At 40.9% G+C, this 21,309-nt stretch overlaps 1 protein-coding gene across 2 annotated transcripts in view; it reads left to right on the plus strand.

Moving 5' to 3' along the window:
• The first annotated feature begins 9,126 nt into the window (after nucleotides 1–9,126).
• The window catches only part of LMAN1 (lectin, mannose binding 1), a 29,062-nt gene continuing 16,879 nt past the window's right edge, over nucleotides 9,127–21,309 (plus strand). Inside the window, exons 1-6 of one of the 2 annotated variants that reach the window (XM_033424968.2) lie at nucleotides 9,127–9,393; nucleotides 12,661–12,815; nucleotides 12,899–13,006; nucleotides 13,999–14,060; nucleotides 15,016–15,115; nucleotides 21,016–21,139. In XM_033424968.2, coding sequence (XP_033280859.1) covers nucleotides 9,156–9,393; nucleotides 12,661–12,815; nucleotides 12,899–13,006; nucleotides 13,999–14,060; nucleotides 15,016–15,115; nucleotides 21,016–21,139 — 787 coding nt within the window. In that variant the 5' untranslated portion in view covers nucleotides 9,127–9,155. The remainder of the gene's footprint in view (nucleotides 9,394–12,660; nucleotides 12,816–12,898; nucleotides 13,007–13,998; nucleotides 14,061–15,015; nucleotides 15,116–21,015; nucleotides 21,140–21,309) is intronic. The other variant, XM_004268057.4, reaches the window with a different exon arrangement.

The raw sequence follows: 21,309 nt of genomic DNA on the forward strand, positions 1-21,309 counted from the left end.
TAAGACATTATCGTGTTGTTGCTTAAAGAGTGGAGACATTGTTGGTTGCCTTCCAGTCTTTCATTTCAACTTTCTTCCTTCTGAACTGAGCTCCTGGCTTTCGTTAGATATTCACCCCCTCACACATATAGCTCATGTGGCTTGGGAGCCGACCCCATCTTCAGCTCCTAGGATAGACCATGATTTGTCTAGGCCAGTGATTGTCAACACGTAGTCCCCAGACAAACATCATTAGCATCACCTGGAACTTGTTAGCAATGCAAATTCCTACATCCTATCCTCAGCCTACTATGTTATCTAGAAAGGCTGGGCGTGGGGCTCCCCAGGTGATTCTGGATCCCACTAAAGTTTGAGAACCATGGTTCTTAACCACACCTCCTAATCCCATGCTCTTTACCAGTAACTGAGTCAGTGCATGGTCTTCCCCTGTCTACTGTTAATGTTCCAAAGATGGACATGTAACCTAAGTGGACCTCGTCAAATGAAGGGTGGAAATTTTATTCCGAGGTTGGAAGAGAGATTTTCTATCTCTCGTGGAACATGAGGAAGGAACCACCATCTTAGAACTTGGAGAGAAACCTGAGGACAAAGTCAGTGCAAGGTAGGGCCACAGACATTTCCAAGATGCACAGCAGAGATGGCTTATACCTTCCTGCACCCAGCCCTACCTACTTCTAACTTACAGTTCTGTCCAATGCCAGGTTTCCCTATTGTTTCAAATTGAGTTTTTTCATTCTTGCAGCTGAAAGCATCCCATTTATTAATTTTTTTTTTTTGGCTGAGTTGGGTCTTCGTTGCAGTGCGTGGGCTTCTCTTGCTGCAGAGCACAGGCTCTAGGCCTGTGGGCTTCAGTAGTTGTGGCTCGCGGGCTCTAGAGCGCAGGCTCAGTAGTTGTGGCACACGGGCTTAGTTGCTCTGCGGCATGTGGGATCTTCCCAGACCACGGCTCGAACCCGTGTCTCCTGCATTGGCAGGCTGATTCTTAACCACTGTGCCACCAGGGAAGCCTCTATTAACATTTTATAACAATTTTTTAAGCTTAAGTCTGAAATCTCCCAGGAAGTTGTATTCCTACTACCTTGCCTCTAGTATAGCAGAGCACTCAATATTTTTTTTTATTATACCAGCAAAGCAAGTTTATTTGGGAGCAGAAAACAACTGCAATTCAAGACACGCAACTATAGTAAACCACATGCAAGTCCAGCAAAGAAGGAGAAGAAACGTTTTGTTGAGGAGAAGGGAAAGTCGGGAGGCGCTGTTATAAACAAAAAGTCCACTAGAGCAGGGGTCCGCAACCCCCGGGCCATGGACTGGTACTGGTCCATGGCCTGATAGGAACCAGGCCGCACAGCAGGAGGTGAGCGGCGGGCGAGTGAGCCATTCATCCCCATCACCCTCACCACTGCCTGAGCTCCGCCCCCTGTTGGATCAACATCCTCATTAGATTCTCATAGGAGCACAAACCTGTGAACTGCGCATGCGAGGGATCTAGGCTGCGTGCTCCTTAGGAGAATCTAATGCCTGACGATCTGAGGCGGCGATGCTAGCGCTGGGGAACGGCTGCTGATACAGATTATCATTAGCAGAGAGGTTTGACGGCACAGAGACCATAATAAATCAATTGTTCGCAGGCTCTTATCAAAACCCTATCAGTGAGTGGCAAGTGACAATTAAGCTGCATCTGGTGGCAGGCTTTAAGTCAGAATTCGACACTTATTTTAGTCCACGCATGGCCCGCCCATTATTTTATTTACCACTTCCATCTGCGCCTCTTTCCTGCACTGCGCACTTGTCTCAGTCACAGTTTTGGTAAGGCCACAAGCTAACCCTAGCCAAAACGGGTAAAAAACCAAATGTTGCTGGAGAGCTTCTTTGAAAAGGGGGACGACCCAATGATGAGAGAGCAGGAGACTCTGAGGCTGCCAACGAAAAGAAAGCTGCATTTAAAAGAAAATACCAAGAGTCCTACTTAAATTACAGGTTCATTGCAACAGGTGATTCACATTCTCCAAACCCGCTTTGTACAACATGTGGCAACCAGCTATCCAACGAAACCATGAAACCTTCAAAACTGCTCATCTATCTCAGCTTTCAAAAGAGTTTGAGCATTACTTCCCAACCACTAAAGAGCCCCCGAACTGGGAAGGAATGGATCTGTGACCCATTTGTGAATAAACCTGGTGAATCGACTCTGTCCGTGCTAGAAGAGGATCAACTGCTTGAGATCGCAAATGACGGTGGCCTTAAGAGTATGTTTGAGACAACTTCAAATCTCCGCACGTTCTGGATTAAAGTCACGGCGGAATATCCTGAGATTGCCACAAAAGCACTGAAAAGCCTGCTTCCATTTCCATCATCCTATCTTTGTGAAGCAGGGTTTTCTGCAGTGACGGCAACTAAAACGAGATTACAGAGTAGATGGACATAAGCAACACACTTCAGTGTCACTGTCTCCCATCACCCCCCAAAGGGGAACATATAGTTGCAGGAAGACAAGCTCAGGGCTCCCACTGATTCTGCATTATGGTGAGTTGTATAATTACTTCATTATATATTACAGTGTAATAATAATAGAAATAAAGTGCACAATAAATGTAATGCTCTTGAATCATCCCGAAACCACCCCCCACCACCACGCCCGGTCCGTGGAAAAATTGTCTTCCACGAAACCGGTCCCTGGTGCCAGAAAGTTTGGGGACCGCTGCACTAGAGGAAACTGGGAGTTCGAAGTATAGTGGCTTTCTTTTTTTTTTAACATCTTTATTGGAGTATAATTGCCCCACAATGCTGTGCCAGTCTCCGCTGCACAACAAAGTGAATCAGCCACGGGTATACATATATCCCCAGATCCCCTCCCTCTCGCACCTCCCTCCCACTCTCTCTATCCCACCCCTCTAGGAGGTCACAAAGCACCAAGCTGATCTCCCTGTGCTATGCGGCTGCTTCCCACTAGCTATCTATTTTACATTTGGTAGTGTATATATGTCCATGCCACTGTCTCACTTTGTCCCAGCTTACCCTTCCCCCTCCCCGTGTCCTCAAGTCCATTCTCTATGTCTGCATCTTTATTCCTGTCCTGCCCCAAGATTCATCAGAACATTTTTTTTTTAGATTCCATATATATGGGAGCACTCAATTATATTTGATGAGTAAATAGGAGTAAACGCATGCATGCATGAATGGGTAATCGCATTCAAGAAGCAAGCAGACAATGCCATTTTCAAATACAATTGATTCGACGTCATTATGAGGTTCCACGAATGCAAGCAAAGAACTGACACGTAACCGTAGTTTTAACACCATTTTTGCTGCAGTTAAGTGGAATCCTTTCCAGCTAGCTTAAGCAAAAATAAGGATTATCATATCGAATTCTAAAGCTACTGAAGTGTCTCATGGACTATAGATTTCATCCCCGACTCTTTGCTAACAAGAATATGTGCCTTTGGTGAGGGGAGTGTCTGGAAGTTCCCATTTCTCTATATACTAGCCAGTATTTGATATTATCATACTTCTAAATTTTTACTAGTCTGATAACTAGGAAATGGTACCCCATTGTTTTAATTTCAATTTCTCTGATTTAATTCACATTACTTGGGCTAAATCTTAACATTTATTTCTTGGCAATTCAGATTTCCTCTTGGGGGAATGGCCTATTGTAATCTCCTTTTTTTTTTTCTTTTTTAATTGGGATGTATGTTTTTTCTTATAGATTTCAAGGAGTTCTTCTTCTGTTCTAGATACTGATCCCTTGCCAGATTTATGCATAGAAATTATATTCTTCCTGTATGTGACATTTTCTTCCACTTTGTTTAGTGTGCCTTTTGTTGAATAAAAGTTTTTGTGAATTTTCAGTAGGTGAGTATATCCATATTTCTTCCTTATGGGTTGAGCTTTTGTGTTTGTTTGAAAGAAATATTTTCCTATACTGAAGTCATAAATATATTCACTTATATTTTCCTCTAAAAGATTTATAATTTTGCTTTTTCACGTGTAGATTTTTAATTCACCTGGAATTTAATTTTGTATAAAGTGGGAAGTTTGAAATAATATGGCTTTACTATATGCGTGCTGTTCTGGAGAGAGGAGAGAAAAAAAACCCCTAATTCTGACCTAAATTGCTTAAAGCATTTTTTTGGTCTGGTGGGAGATTTGCATTGCTGGAGATTTGCTATTAACAAATTATTCTCTTTCCAGCATCATCTTGCCATGGGTGCCACAACTTTGAAAGAATTAAATAAAAAATCCTTTACTTATTGAGCTAGCCAGTAGCTGACAAATTTTTGTTATTGCCTCACATGTCACTGAGATTTCTTTCAGTTTCCATATTGAATACGCTCCAGCATTCCAAATGTGTGCAAAAGACTTTATCTCCAGAGAATGGAGAAATAAACTCCTAAAAGCTCTGGTTCTTCTTTAATATATAGTGGAGGGTTGCGATTATTCCCTATCTATGTTAATGTCCCCTTTCTTTACATCGAACTTTGACTCCCAATTTAAGTGTTTTGCTTAACCTCCCTTTACTGGTCTTTGTCATTTTGCATTGGGAAATCAGTATCTACAAATATTTATTCTGTGGTCAAAAATGGTTCAGGCTATCACAGTTCAGATAAGAACGTTTTCCTCCCCTCTCCAAACATTTCTTTCTCTCTCCTTTTGCTTTCTGTTCTCCTGCCAACTATTTCTTTCCTTTTTTCCCCTTCTTAACTTTACCTTGAATTTGTCAAAGGAATGAAAGATAATGTTTTGTCCCAGTGGAAGTATAAAGGGTCATATTATGACTGACCTTTTCATATATGAAGAAAAGTTAAACAGTTCTGTTTTATGGTGAACAACATATCTTCTTTCAAGTGTCAGGCCTAATTTTACATTTACCAAGATGGAATTTACATTTTACCAAAATCTCACATTTTGGTGAAATTCCAAATTTAAAATTATATATTAAAGGTTGGAATGGAGTCAATTAGTCTATTTAAACATCACAGGACCAAGAAAAGTATCTTCACATACACCGACTGCTTAAGACAAATATTATTTGATAGCTTATGGATACCTAAGCCACACATGACATATTAATACATAGACAACCGATGTCGACACATACTGTGCCAAATATAGCATCATTCTCCCTTCTCTGTCCTAACCTAAACTGCATCCAAGGCAATTCTTACCTATATTTTATTCATTGACTAAAAGGTAACCATGAAGAAATTAAATTGCAAATTTAAATGTAATTGGCAAATTCTTTAGCACTAACTACTATAGCATTTGTAATACAATTAAAATAGACCAAATTAGTCATATTAGCTCTGCTCTTTCCAAATCCGTGGCATGACTCTGAGGCTATTCATAAACTATCTGCTACTTACCTAAAAACTGTCGGGCAGTTTACATTACTATGAAGTCACGAGTTCCTCAGTGTTCACTGTTCAAATCTGACTGCAACTTGGGTGTGTTTTCTTACCTTGAGGAGAAAACAAGAGATGGGAAGAAGGGATGGACTGTGTTTCTTGATGAATGCAACCGTGATGTGACTGATTTAATGGGGCTGAGTTAGGCTTCTCTTTGCTATCAGTGGAAAAGGGAAAAGATGTCAGCAGAATAGTTCACGTTTATTGAGACCTTACTGGGTTCCAGGCAGTGAATTCTTTCTAAAATGGAAAATTTTAAATGACATAGGTACTGTTATTAATCTCCCTTATCTAGATGTGGAAACCAAGCTTTAGAGAGGCTAAACACCTTGCCCAAGACCACACGCTGGGAAAACCAGGGGTCACCCCCCAGTCAGTTGACTCCAAAGCCTTTGTGCTTCATCACTGGTTTATAACTGGCGAAAACTTGGAGAAGAGCTTTTAAGATGTCCAACATGTTATTTTAGGGAAGGCAGTCAAGTACGTTAGAGGACTGTTTCTTATACATGAAACAGTAGCAGCAGAGTAAATGAAAACATTGGGTTAATTTCCTCTTAAATGCGTGAATGTATATTTACCACCCAGAACAGTGCCTGGTACATAGTAGCACTCAGTGCATGTGAGCTATGGTACCAGTTAGGATTGCAGGTAACAAAACCTGGAAACAATGGCTTAAATGAGTGAAAGTCTTATCTCAGAAGATAGAAGTCTGGAGATAGGCAGAACTCCCCTGCCAGAGGGGCTCAAGAAAATTGCTAAAGGTGGGGTTCCTCTGGCTTCCTGGGCCATCATTCTTAATGGTCACAAGATGGCTGCTGCCCTCCGTCATTGCATACACATTTCAGGCAGAAGGAAGGACAAACAGGGAAAAGAAAAGCCTTCATCTCATGAGGTTTTATCTTTTTACTTGGTAAGTGACTCCTTCCTCAAATATTTCTACCTACCTCTCATTAGATGCCCAGCAGGCTGGAGAAACAAGTATTTCAATACGCTGTTGTATAAAATAAGCTACAAGGATATACTGCACAACACAGAGAATATAGCCAATATTTTATAATAACTGTAAATGAAGTATAACCTTTAAAAATTGTGAATACTATACAGTATTGTACACCTGTAACTTATGTAATACTGTATATCAACTATACTTCAGTAAGAACATTTTTTAAATAAAATAAATAAGCTAATATGTGCAGAGCACTTAGTGCAGTTTCTGGCAGATAGTAAGCATTCATTAAGTATTTGCCATAAAGATAAACGTTAACATTTCTGTAACATTTATTGATTTTTCACTCTATGCAAGGCATAGAGTTAGTTCCCACAGAGATGAAAGAACTGGAGGTAAACTGATTAAATCCTATGAATTGAAAACCCTGAAGAGACTGGAGCAATGACCCACAAGTACTATACAGACACTAAATGTTTGTTCCTGCTGTTGCTGAGGTGGCAATGAGGAGTGTACTTTCATTTAGTTACATCTGGAGACTGAAGAATGGGGAGCCATAAATCCATATTCAACTTAAAGGTTTGATTTGAGATTTAATAGTAATGGCCCATGAATCTGGAGGTAAGTTGGGAGGCCAATGAAAAATAAGTTAAAATAATGTGGGCACACAGCTCCTAGGGCTAATGTGGTACTCACAGCCCACATTAAGAGCTAATGAGGAGAGGGGTCAAGATGGAGGAATAAGAGGACGGGCAGTTCACCTCTCCCCACAAGTACATCAAGAATACATCTACAGAGACTTCCCTGGTGGCGCAGTGGTTGAGAGTCCGCCTGCCGATGCAGGGGACACGGGTTCGTACCCCGGTCCGGGAAGATCCCATATGCCGCGGAGTGGCTGGGCCCGTGGGCCATGGTCGCTGAGCCTGCGCGTCCGGAGCCTGTGCTCCGCAACGGGAGAGGCCACAACAGTGAAAGGCCCACGTACCGCAAAAAAAAAAAAAAGAATACATCTACAGGGACTTCCCTGGTGGTCCAGTGGTTAGGACTCCAAGCTTCCACTGCAGGGGTTGTGGGTTCGTTCCCTGGTTAGGGAACTAAGATCCCACATGCTGCACACGGCTCGGCCCAAAAAAAAAAAGGAAGAAAAAAGAAATCTACAAATGGAACAATTCCCACAGAGCATCTGCTGAACTGTAGAAGAGCTAATGAAATAAGCTATTTAAATCATACTGCTTATTCTCAGATTTGAAAAAAAAATTCAGTAAGACATTTATGAAAAACAAAACTCTGGATGATCATTAATATTTTGACAATATTTTTTCTAGGTAAGGCAAAGGAGATTCCCTTTTAAAATGCAGAACTTATTTGTTGAATCAAAGACCAATACTATCTCAAATGTCCAGGTTCTATTTCTCCCTCCCTTCACAGCACATTATTCCTCTTATCAAAACTAAACTCAGTTTCATTTGAATGCCTTATTGCTATGGTTTCAAAATTTGGAAAGCTCTTGGGATTAGATTTTGAGAACGGTAAATGTTGAGTGATAAACTCACACCTGATTCAACACCAACAAAAAGATCTTAGGTTTCTCCGGGCCTGTGGATTGCTGGTTCCCAGTCTGAAATGCCCTAACACAGGTTGGTGGAGCTCAGGGGCTAGGACCATTAGTATTCGTGATTATGCCTTGTTTCTGGAAAGACATGATTCTGCAAAGTCCACCTAATGAAAACCAGCTACTGAACAATGGGTATCACATCAAAAGGAATGCCTTTCTTCTACCTAATACTGAAAAGGTTTATTATAGTCAGGGAGGATTGATGTGGTGGGTCCACAGGTGTCAGGGCTCGAGAATTCTTTTTTTTTTTAAATAGTTAAAGTATTTTATTTTATTTTTTTAACCTCTTTATTGGAGTATAATTGCTTTACAATGGTGTGTTAGTTTCTGCTGTATAACAAAGTGAATCAGCTATACATATACATATGTCCCCATATCTCCTCCCTCTTGCGTCTCCCTCCCACCCTCCCTATCCCACCCCTCTAGGTGGTCACAAAGCACTGAGCTGATCTCCCTGTGCTATGCGGCTGCTTCCCACGAGCTATCTATTTTACATTTGGTAGTATATATAAGTCCATGCCACTCTCCAATTCGTCCCAGCTTACCCTTCCCCCTCCCCGTGTCCTCAAGTCCATTCTCTACGTCTGCGTCTTTATTCTTGTCCTGCCCCTAGGTTCCTCAGAACCTTTTTTTTTTCTTTTTTTTAGATTCCATATATGTGTTAGCATATGGTATTTGTTTTTCTCTTTCTGACTTACTTCACTCTGTATGACAGTCTCTAGGTCCATCCACCTCAGTACAAATAACTCGATTTCATTTCTTTCTATGGCTGAATAATATTCCATTGTATATATGTGCAACATTTTCTTTATCCATTCATCTGTCGATGGACACTTAGGTGGCTTCCATGTCAGGGCTCGAGAATTCTAAATTATGTTAAGAGGCAGGAGGAAGCTCCTGGCCTTCGGGTCTGCTCCTCCAACACTCCACGTCAGGTGCGAAGGGTAGGTTGCAGTCCCTTTCCCGCCCTGGGAGAGGATAGGAGGAGCGGGCGGACCTTGCCGCCCCAGGCCCCGCCCACAGATGCTCTGGGTCCAGCAGCCTCCTGGACAGCGGAGCCTGGGGGCGGAGCTCACCCTTGCCCTCGGGGTCCCCCGGGCTCCGCCAATCATGGAGCGCCCTGTTGGCCGGCGGCAGCGCCCGCCCCCACCTCCTTCCGCCGGCCTCCCGTTTCCCAGAATCCAAGATGGCGGGATCCAGGCAAAGGGGTTCCCGGGCCGGAGCTCGGCCGCTGTTCTGCGCTTTGCTGCTGTCGCTCTGTCGTTTCGTCGGGGGCGACGGCGTGGGAGGCCACCCGGCAGCTGCCGGCGCCACGGGCACCCCAGGCGCGCAGCCACATCGGCGTTTCGAGTACAAATACAGCTTCAAGGGACCGCACCTGGTGCAGAGCGACGGAACCGTGCCCTTCTGGGCCCACGCGGGGAGTAAGCCAGGGCAGAGGTCGGGGGGCCCGGGTCCCCTCCCCCCCTTGAGCCTCCTCCTCTTCACCTTCTCCCCGCTGCACCCCGTATGCGCGGTGGAGGGGACCTTTCTCAGCAGCCTCGCCTGCACGCCGGCTCTGGTCCGCAAGGTTCCCTCCGCCAGCCCCCCAGTCTTTCCCACATTCTCTCCACCCGACCTTCCTCCTCCCGTCTTTGATGTTGTCTGTTCTTTCCGTTTGGGTTAGAGGTTTTTCGTTAGTTCCCGCACTTCCAGGTACTAACTTGAGCTCGCTTCTGGGCATCACGTCTCACCCCAACGCCACGTCTCCTCCGAACCTGAGACCTGGTCTGGCAGCCCTCCACCTTCTTTCCCGCTCCCCCTCGGCCCTCCCCTGCGTTTTCTCCTCCGGTGTTAGCAGTGGGTAATGCTCCAGTTTGTACCCGATGCCCCCTGACGGCTTTAGAGGTGGCATGTGTTGGCTTTAGAATAATCTTTAAGTCTTTATGTCAGAGGACATTCTTCTCACCCTCTTGGAACTGTACGTTAAGTTTGCCTTTCTCAGTGACTTGGTGTGGTCTTTGATCTTTTCTCTTGTATTAACACAGTAGGTAATTTAATAGTCACACTCGTTGCTTTATTTAGTAGAAGAAGGGAGGGGGGTTATTGACTGAGAACTTGAGGCTAAGAATAGCATTATATATACAGCTGTTTTGGGGTTTTTGTGGGGGGGAATTGAAATAACCTGTGCGCCATGTGTTACTGATTTTATGTGTTTGGCACTGTTAAGCACTGTTAGTGGTTGAGAGAGCCTTGCTAGGTATTTACATATGTGAAAGAAAACGTATCTACTTTAGTGCTGATGTGTCACCTCTGACTAAGGAATCAGCCGTAGCACTTGGCATGCTGCAAACCCTGTTCAGTGACCATCAGATGCAACCTTTGAAACAAGTGGCAAATGCCTTTATCTGGGGCTAGAAGCACTGGCAGTTTGAATTCCATCTTTATGGGTTATTAAGCAATCATTTATGTAAGGCTTGTATACATCGTTTTAGATTGTCGAGTGCTTGAAACAAAATGTTCCATTTCTAGAAAGTAGTTGCTGACTAGGAAGCACACTTTTAGGAAGTGCTATTTCACTGAAATTAATGTATAATTAAAAGGCATAAATTTCAATTTGACTTAATGACCAAGTCATTAAGTAGATGACTTAATGTAGTAGAGTGAGTGCATTTTGCTACTAGAAGTAGAGTGCATTTTGTTACTCAGCGGACATTTATTATGTGATCACTCATCAAGGGTATGTAGCTGGGCAACTGTTATCAAGGTAGCATTGTTTTAATACACAAAGACGATGCAGGTGTACCAGACACAGGTTTGGGGGATTTTTCTTTCTTTTCTTGGAATGATGATGAATTTTTCAGTAGTGGTGGTAAATGTGTTGACATTTTTTCGCTTCTGCCATTCTCCATTGCCGGCTTGCTGTTCTTTTTCTCACGCTCACACCACATACATCAGCCAATTAGGAATGTTAATCAGCTACTTAAATTAGTCACATTGACTTTCTTTTCAGAACCTATAACCAACTAAGCTTTTCTGCTGCAGAAATGTCAGATAATGTACCTGGGTGAATGAAAGTTGTATGGCTAGATTGAATTTGAAATAAAGAGATTAGAATTTTAGCTAGTGACTTTTCTGTCTGTTGACTCTGGGAATCACTGCTTATGGGTATCCCTTGCTTTCATTATCACTGTAATTGTTACAGTCTCACAGCTTTCTTAACTCCACTGATCATTTTTTCGCCTTTCATTTTGCCCTGAGATCCATTATTTAAAACAATTTTTTTTTAATAGAGAAATTTTTAAGATTTAGTTTAAACGTGTCCCCTTACATCATCCCCAAATTAAGACCAAATCTATGGTGTTTCTTTTTCTTAACTCTCATGTTCTTTTGCACTGTCAGTACACATCCTTGGGTCCATAAGGGCAAAAATGATAACAGCAATTTGTAAGCCTTTATAGCTCTCAGAGCTCTTTCACCTTCTTCGTGCTCTGATTAGATCTTTGGTAGGCAAGGCAGGTGTTATCTGTTTTATAGGTGAAAAAAACTGATGTTCAGAAAGGTTAAGGTTCTTGGAAGAGGTTACATAGATAGTGTCAGTAGAATAGTACTCAAATCCAGGTCTTCTGATTTCTATATCCAGTGCTTTTCCTGTGATGACTGCCCCAAACCTTTAAGTGTTTGAAAGTCATGGTGACAAATAGTGGCTGAACTTACTAAAATATCTCAACTTGTCTTTTAGTCAATTTTTCCTACCTGTAAAGAAACAATACAGTTATGTCCCAGTGTGGATGTCAGAATGTCAGAACTGGTTAATATCTGAAAAGGTGTGCCAGAATTGTTCAAATATAGACCTCATAGGTGCTTTAATAATTATCTAGTCCAATAATAGGAACAGCTAACATTTATTGAAATATTTATATGCACTTATATACCTATGAGGTTGTTAGAGAAATGGAGTAACTTGCCTACGATCTAACAGCTAGTAAGTGAATGGAGATGTAGGCCATCATTTTGGGGATCACTGTTCTCTCTGAGAATCTCCTGATGCTGAAGAACTGATTATTGACTTGAAATTCAGTTGATTGACCCTCTCCCTAGAAGAATGTATATATGCTCAAAATTTTGCATATAACTTTTAGGGTGTATATAAGTGATTGAGCCCAGCCCCTTCATTTTACAGGTGAACATATGGTGAGCCCGAGAGAGTAAGAGAATTATTTGCTCAAAGTCACACAGCTGAACTGAGACTAGGAATAAGTCTCTTGATTCCTAGTGGTATGTTCTTTTCACACTGTTTGAGATTTCTAACATTTGTAAACTGGTAAAAAAATATATATATATACAGTTTTAAAAAAGAAAATATGCAGATTTTTCAGGTGTTTGAAAAAGAGTATCATGAGAATTAAATAGTTGATTTGCCTTTCAAGCTGTAGTTTCCTCCCTGCTGCCCCTTGAATTTTTAGTGTTTGGTTGCAGCTTTAATTTTTTTTGCAGAGATATTGCACTCTTCCAAAGATAGGAGGCGGGTATCAAAACCCACTAAAATTTAAAAGCTGAAACTGTCAACATGAAATTTTTTCCTAACAAAGTTACCATACAGGTAACTGAGTTAAACTTAGGTCTCAGTAGGTATATGTAACAGTTTGGTGGTGATTCATTGAGTTTTATCTAATTATAACAAAACTTTTCTTCCCTGATTTCTATTCTAGATGCTATTCCAAGTTCAGATCAAATTCGAATAGCACCATCTTTAAAAAGCCAAAGAGGATCGGTATGGACAAAGACAAAAGCAGCCTTTGAGAACTGGGAAGTTGAGGTGACATTTCGAGTGACTGGAAGAGGTCGGATTGGAGCTGATGGCCTGGTACGGTAATTTCTTTAACTTGGAAAATTTGTATAAATGCATATACCACTAGTCTCTAAATGTCCTGTGTTATGTATTTACAGGCAATTTGGTATACAGAAAATCAAGGCTTGGAGGGTCCTGTGTTTGGATCAGCTGATATGTGGAATGGTGTTGGAATATTTTTTGATTCTTTTGACAATGATGGAAAGGTATATTTGTTTTCAGGACTGTTACCCATTTTAATATATTTGCTAACAAAGTTAGGCTGTGAACAATATAGCTTATTTAACACTTTTGTCAGTTTAATAGTAGAGGACTCCCCAAAATGTATTTTAAGTGTGATGATTAGTCTTTATATAGCTGGGAATTTATAAATCTAAAGCTAGGGTTCATGATTTGTCATCTACCAAGTTGAGGTAACAGTGGAACCTCAGGTCTGAGAACTTTTCAGTACCCACCTCCCCATCACCCTGTTTATGCTTAATAATTTTTTTTTTTTTTTGCGGTACGCGGGCCTCTCACTGTTGTGGCCTCTCCCGTTGCGGAGCACAGGCTCTGGATGCGCGGGCTCAGCGGCCATGGCTCACGGGCCCAGCCGCTCCGCAGCGTGTGGGATCTTCCCAGACCGGGGCACGAACCCGTGTCCCCTGCATCGGCAGGCGGACTCTCAACCACTGTGCCACCAGGGAAGCCCCTGTGCTTAATAATTTTGATGGATCAGCATGAGTCATTTAGATGTAGGTGGTTAGTGTTTAGAAGATTATTACTGTTTGTTTTCATGAAAATGTGTGCATAACTACTACTAGCTCACATGTTGATATGTTTTCATATATGTTAATCACACTTTTTGATCAGCCGATTTCTCTAAAACAGTTAAGAGCAAAATGTACTTATGAATTGGAAACATTAACTTGTGCTTTAGCAGCCCGAAAACTGATGATCATTGTTTCATTTAGTAGTTTGTCCACTGATTATCCGAGGTCATGATTAGCAATTTAAAGGAGAGCTTTAACATTGAGCTTCTTGAATGCTGAGGCCATGTTAGTCCTCCTGTTACTGAGCTCCCATAGGTCCCATACCAGTCCCATGCTCACAGTGTCCTAGGATTTTAGAGGTGTAAGAGAACTTATAGCACACCCAGAATGATCTATACTTCTTTGGTCTAAGGACTTTAAAACAAATACATTCTCTTTATTTATAGAAAAATAATCCTGCAATAGTGATTATAGGCAACAATGGACAAATCCAATATGACCATCAAAAGTAAGTGTATATTTTTTACATTATTCCTGATTTCAGCTTCTTTTTAGAAACCTTATAAAATATATTGTTTCAAATCTGAACATTTTCCAGATGAAGTAAGATTATTCTTTTCCTTGAGATGTTTTTTGTAACTTAGTGGAAAGGTCTTATCTTAATTTGGTTTTGTTTTAAAGTTCTTTCTGCGGACCACCTAGATTTCAAACATAAAAATGTGTTGTAGTTAACCTGAAATTAAATAGTACCTTTAAAGGTTGATAAAACATTCCTGGCTCTCAGTGATAACAATAGTCATGTTTTTTCATCTTTATTAAGAGGGATCTTTAAAAAATAAGGTTCAGAGCCTTAACCAACCTAATGACTAAGCAGTGCGTGCCATGTCATTCAGCCTTTGTATTGCTGTATTGAAAAGATTCTCAGTGGGCTACAAAACTTCGAGTGTTCAGTATATTTATAATGTGTATGAATCAGGTATGTACATTTTTAATTTTCACATGTTTGTTGGGGGGATTACCTTTTAGCCAGTCAGTGAACTGTAAGAAAAATTACTTTCCTACCTTAGTGATTTGTAACTCTGGTAGTTCATCATGACCACCCATTGAAATATATAAACAAGAGGTCCAAGCCTCCCCCTTGTGATGCTGCTTTAGCTGATTGAGGGTGGGATCTAGGAATCTGCGTTGTTGAAAGCACCGTATGTGACTCTGACCCTGCCCTAGTCTTGTGGAGAGGAAGAGTATCCCTTCCCCTTGCCGGCAGGCAGCCGTGGTAACATTGGCTCCTTTTGTTATCCAGAGTCCTTGGTGTTTTCTGCATAAATAACTTCAAATATCCCAAGCTTTGTCATAACTTGATTTTGTTTTGACCTTTCTGGACATTAATCATTTTAAATAGTGAGTTTTTAACATATCGAGAAGCTTTAAGTTTCTTGTTTGTCTTCCTTTCCCTCACACTATAGTGATGGTGCTAATCAAGCTTTAGCAAGTTGCCAAAGGGACTTTCGTAATAAACCCTATCCTGTCCGGGCAAAGATTACGTATTACCAGAAAACATTGACAGTAAGTAACATGCATTTAGAGATAATCAAATGAACAATATTCTGGTATGACTTCTCATTCTGAATCTTTGATAGAAATTCAATGCATTTGAAATTTGGATATTGTTCGCATACTCATCAGTGTTACTCTGAGAGAGCAGAAGTGGCTTCAAAGCTCGGTGTAAGTGGTCATGTGTTGTCAAATTTGCCAGTAGGTTTGTGTTTAGTCGGTGAATGTTTAGGCATTCTACTGTGTGCCACACAAATATGAATAAGACAAAGGTCATTTTCTCCAAAGAGCTTGTCTAATGGAGGTGACGTTATGTAACATTATGCTTATGTAATGTTAGTATGCTATGTGGTAAATTTAAGGGATCAGGAGGTTAGAATCCTGTAACTCTGCCAGGCTGGAGCGGTGAAAGTCAGGAACAGTTTCTCAGAGTTGAGCTGCACCTTGAAGGAGAAGTAGAAGTTTCCTAGATGGAGTGCATATTCCAGGCAGAGAAAACAGGCATCGGGACTGTTGAAAGATTTGGGAAAGGCAAATAGTTGGTATGGCTGGAGGATAGAGGAGATTCGGAGAGTGAGGTTGAAAGGTTGGCAGTAACAAGTCTCGCAGCCCTCTGTGTAGTTTATCCCGTAAGGAACAATTCACAGAGTTTTAAGCAGGAATGTGAAATGATCAGGTTTACAGTTGAGGAAGATGACTTAGGCAGCAGTGTTTTTATAGTGGTGTTTGTGAAAGGAGCAAAAAATAGGATGATTTTAGCCTCCTTGCTGTAAATGAGCCACGACCTGTACTTGATACTCTACATGCAGTTTCTCACGTTTTCTTTTTTCTTCCAGTTTTATTGAGATATAATTGACGTACAGCACTGTAGAAGTTTAAGGTATACAGCATAACGATTTGACTTACATACATCATGAAATGATGACCACAACAAGTTTAATGAACAGCCATCATCTCATATAGAGAATTAAATAGAAAAAAAATTTTATATTAGATTAGAATTTTTTATTAGATCATATTTCGTGCATGATTTCCAAACTGAAATAAAACTGCACATGTAAAATAAAATTTAAAAAATAAAATAGTAATGTCAAACATTTTTTTCCTTCTGATAAGAACTCTTAGGATTTACTCTTTTAACCATTTTCATATGTAAGACGGCAGTGTTGATTATACTTACCATGTTGTACATTACATCCCTAGTACTTATTTATCTTATAACTGGAAGTTTATCCCTTTTGACTGTCTTCATCCAATTCCCCCACCCCCATCCCCTACTGCTGGTATCCACAAATCTAGTGCTATATGTTTGTTTGTTTGTTTTTCAAGTAAAATTGACCTATAACACTATGTTCGTTCCTGGTATACAATGTAGTGATTCAGTATTTCTGTACATTTCAAAATGACCACCGTGATAAGTCCAGTTATCTGTCACCATACAAAGATATTTCATAATTATTGACTGATTTCCCTACACTGTACATTTCATACCTGTGACTCATTTATTTTGCAACTGGAAGGTTGTACCTCTTACTCTCTCTCTCACCTATTTCTCTCCTCCCTGCCAATTCCCTCCCCTCTGGCAACCACCTGTTTGTGCTCTGTGTCTATGACTCTTTTTTGTTCTGTTTGTTCATTTGTTTTTTAGATTCCACATATAAGTGAAATCATACAGTACTTGTCTTTCTCTGTCTGACTTACTTCACTTAGCATAACACCCTCTAGGTCCATCCACGTTGTTGCAAATGGCAAGATTTCAATCTTTTTATGGCTGAGGAATATTCTGTTGTATATATGTACTACATCTTTATCCATTCATCTGTTGGTGGGCACTTAGGTTGCTTCCATATGTTGGCTGTTGTAAATAATGCTGCAGTGAACGTAGGGGTGCCTGTATTTTTTCTCATTAGTGTTTTCATTATCTTTGGATAAGTTCCCTGGAGTGGAGTTGCTAGATCCTATGGTAGTTCTGTTTTAAATTTTTTGAGAAATAATCTCCATGCTGCCTTCCATAGTGGTTGTACCAATTTACATTTCTGCCAACAGTGCACAGGGGTTCCCTTTTCTCCACACCCTCACCAGCATCTGTTATTTGTTGTCTTTTAGATAGTAGCCATTCTGAACAGATGTGAGGTGATGCCTCATTGTGGTTTTGACCTGCACTTCCCTGATGATTAGTGATGTGGAGCGTCTTTTCATGTACCTGTTGACTATCTGTATGTCCTTGGACAAGTGTCTATTCAGATCCTCTGCCCGTTTTTTAATCTCGTTGTTTGCTTTTCTGATGTTGACTTGTATGAGTTCTTTGTATATTTTGGATATTAACCCCTTGTCAGATATATCGTTTGCAAATATTTCTCATTTATTCCAACAGCCCTATGGGGAAGGCATCCCCATTTTATAAATGGGGAAATTGAATATGGGAGAGTTTAAGTAACTTGGACAGTGTCTTACCACATAAGTAACAGAACTGTGATTTGAACCCAGCACTATTTTAGCGGCAAGACTCCACTTGTGGTCTGAATGAGGGTAGAGGAAAGAAGAGATGATTAGGAGGTGGAGACTACAGAACTTAGTACTAGTTGGCTTGGGGCTGGGAGAGTGAATATAGTTGTGGAGTCAAAGATAGTTCCTGAATTTCTGGCCAGTGTTCAACTAAATGGTACCATTAACTAGCCAAAAAGCAGCACGTTTCTTTGTGTTTGAGGGAGGAGTGGGAAGGCAGACAGTTGGTAAGGAGTTTAGTTGTAGACAAATTGAGTTTGGGTTAATATTTAGGTTAGGTAGATATACCCAGCAGGCAGTTATAATAACTAAGGTCACTAATACCATGTGAACATTGCATTTTTAACAATGCCATCAGTACCTGGTTATATAATGCTTATAAGTAAAGAATATCTTGTATACATTTTTCTTTTCCCTAAATCATGAGCCAGCCTTGCACTCCTTTGTATAAACTCTGAAAAAGACAGTTATTTGGAAAACTTTGTATTGGCTTAGTCTTAAATTCCAAACTAATTTAGAGACCTCAGAATAGAGGCACTGTCCAGTCTATTATGACTAACTTGGATTTGAGTTCCGCTGGAATTATTATCCATCCTGTACAGTTTCATCAGGGGCATCAGTAGGTCATGCTTACCTTCATGTGGCAGAACCCAGATACCAACCATGGCGAGTACAGACACACACCTGAGTACACAGATCACAGGGAGGCTGCCTAGACGACCCCACGCAGTGAGGCCGTCAGCCCTACCAGCAGTTCACAAAACAGTAATCCTGCAGGACCCCAAAAAAAGTTCCGTGGTCAGATAAGATTGGGAGGTCTGTGCACAAGCACGTTAAAGACGCTGGGAAGTCCCGAAATAAAGAACCTTTATTAAACCCCTCATTCTTTAGGCTTACTGGGCCATGGAATTCTCTTTTCACTTCGTATCTGTGAATGTCTATAGAGCCAGTGTTCTGAAGAATACATTTTAGAGAGACTTGGCAGGACATCTGGTTGTGACTTAACGGTCCTAGCCTTCGTGTGCTTGCTCCGTCTGCTGCCCCTTCCTGTAATACTCTCCCCTTTCCTCTCTACCTGGCAGAGTTGTGCTCATTCTGGAACGTACTAGTTCAGGATCCCTTTCCATCAGATTTCCCAAACATCAGCTCGTAAGGATCTGTCTCTCTCAAACTCTAAGTGTTTTTTTTTCCTCTGGTGCTTATTTGCCCTTTAAAATATGTTGTCTTGACTTGCTAGTTAATTATGATTTGTATGTCTTTTCTCATCAGTATGGTTGTACACATCTCAGTGCAGGCACTATATCCTACATTCCTCATACTCCCTAATATTGTGCCCGTGTTTAGTACTCAAGAAATGTTTATTAAATATACTTACATCTTTAGCTCCCAGTTGTTTGAGCTTTGGAGGGAAAAACAAAGCAAGGGGAAAAAGAAATGCTGTTAGTGGAGGAAATATGTCAAAACAAGATATTATACACTTTTTTTTTTTTGGCCACGCCATGTGGCACGTAGGATCTTAGTTCCCCCGACCAGGGATCAAACCCACGCCCTCAGCAGTGGAAGCGTGGGGTCCTGACCACTGGGCCAGGGAATTCCAAAACAAGATTTTAAATACTGCAAGCATGGTGTTTAACAACGGGTCGAAACTGTAAGATGAATAAGGGGTGTTATCTGTAATCTCAAAGAAGCGTTACTGGTATTAATCAGTGGATATATTGTACCTGTACAGTCACAGCCCTAAGGTTCCTCCAGACTCATCATGCAGTGAATATATTGTACCTTTTTTTGTTTGTTTAAAGAATTGGAACTGGATAGTAAATACTTCTGATGGATTTTCAATTTCTTAGGGCTCAAGGAAAAAATATTGAAGAGTTGAAAGTTCTTAGTATTAATTTTAGAATATGATTAACTTAACACTTCTTTTTTTATCTCTCGAAGGCAAATGTCTTACTGATCGGCGATTTGAAAGACTGTAGGAGAATCAGTTGTACATGCTATAAACTCAAGTAGGAACATTACTGAATAGAGGAAACAGAAATATTAATATTGGTCAATAAATGGCAGGTGATTTTTAAAAAATTGGTAGGAGTTCCCGTGTTGCCATCCTACGTTATATAGAGATTAACCCTTCATATTGCCCTGTCCCTTACTCTTTTGCTAAAAATTTGGATCAAGTACTGTCACATTTTACCTGTACGCCTTTATCTTAAGTGTCACTAACGAAACTTTGCATCTGGAGGTAATGACAGAAGTGCCCTTACTCTGGTGCCGTGTACCTGCTCCCTTTGCTTCCACTCTATCTCGGTGGCTCTTCTTTAGGGTGGGGCTAGTGGTTGGGTTGCTAGAAGTGAAAGGTATTAAAGAGGCCAGACCACTGCTTGACTGGGCTCATGAGAAGAATATTCATGTGCCAGGTGGATTCCTGTGCTTGCTCAGATTTCCAAAGTTCGTTTAAGACATGTAGGGTCATTATTTCAAAAATACATTCTGCAGCGTAGAAGCTTATGTGTCTTTCTGTTTTTTTCATTTTCTGCCTTTTCTTGTCTATATGACTTGTCACTTTTGCTGACTCTCTGCTAACTTAGTACAGTCCAGTTACCCCCCTGTTTTTTTTGTTTTTTTGGGGGGGGGGCAGTATGTGGGCCTCTCACCGTTGTGGCCTCTCCCGTTGCGGAGCACAGGCTCTGGACGCGCAGGCTCAGCGGCCATGGCTCACGGGCCCAGCCGCTCCGCGGCATGTGGGATTTTCCCAGACTGGGGCACGAACCCGTGTCCCCTGCATTGGCAGGTGGACTCTCAACCACGGCGCCACCAGGGAAGCCCACCCCCCTAACTTAATGAAGTGGAATTCACTACTTGCTGAGGCAATCTGTTTAATTCTCAACCTCTATAGTAAAAATTGTCAATTTAACTTATTCGTTGTAGCTCTGTCACTGGAGTTTCAGACCAAGCCTGATCCCTCTTCGGTAGGAACCATTTAGAGAAAGTAATCATGGTTGGTTCCTTAAGTCTTCTCTAGAGAAGGTGAACCACATTCTATTTTAGAAAGATTTTCATGGAAAGTTATCAGATTTTTATTTTTAAGCCTTTGACACACAGTAGGGCAAAAACCGTTTCCTGAAGTGAATTATCTCATTGTATAATGATCCCAAATAAGTGAGTTTATTTAATGGACAAGGGATTACAGCTTTTAAATTTTTTTTATTTTCATTTTTTCTTCCAACTTTATTGAGATGTAATTGACATACAACACTGTAAGTTTAAGGTGTACAGCATAATGATTTGAAGCTGATAGCTTTTTGGTGGTTATTAGACCAAATATAAAGATCAAATAGTCATAAACTGACTGCTTGAGATTCGTTTTACAAGATCTTTGTAAAAGCTATAGCTACAGTTTGTCTTTCTAGGTAATGATCAATAATGGCTTCACACCAGACAAAAATGATTATGAATTTTGCACCAAAGTGGAAAATATGATTATCCCTGCACAGGGGCATTTTGGAATATCTGCTGCAACTGGAGGTCTTGCAGGTAAAATCTTGGTATCTTTTAATATTGAAAGGTTGTGAATTGAATTTTATTGGGAATAATGTATTTTGGACATGGGTAGTGTTGTTTGCTTTTAACCTTTTAAGACTGGTTGTAACCTTCCATGATCTGGGATGCCAGTCTTTTGGGTCTCTTGGGACTGCTGATCTGCT

The sequence above is a fragment of the Orcinus orca genome, chromosome 15 (genome assembly GCF_937001465.1).
Source record: "Orcinus orca chromosome 15, mOrcOrc1.1, whole genome shotgun sequence".
NCBI lineage: Eukaryota > Metazoa > Chordata > Mammalia > Artiodactyla > Delphinidae > Orcinus > Orcinus orca.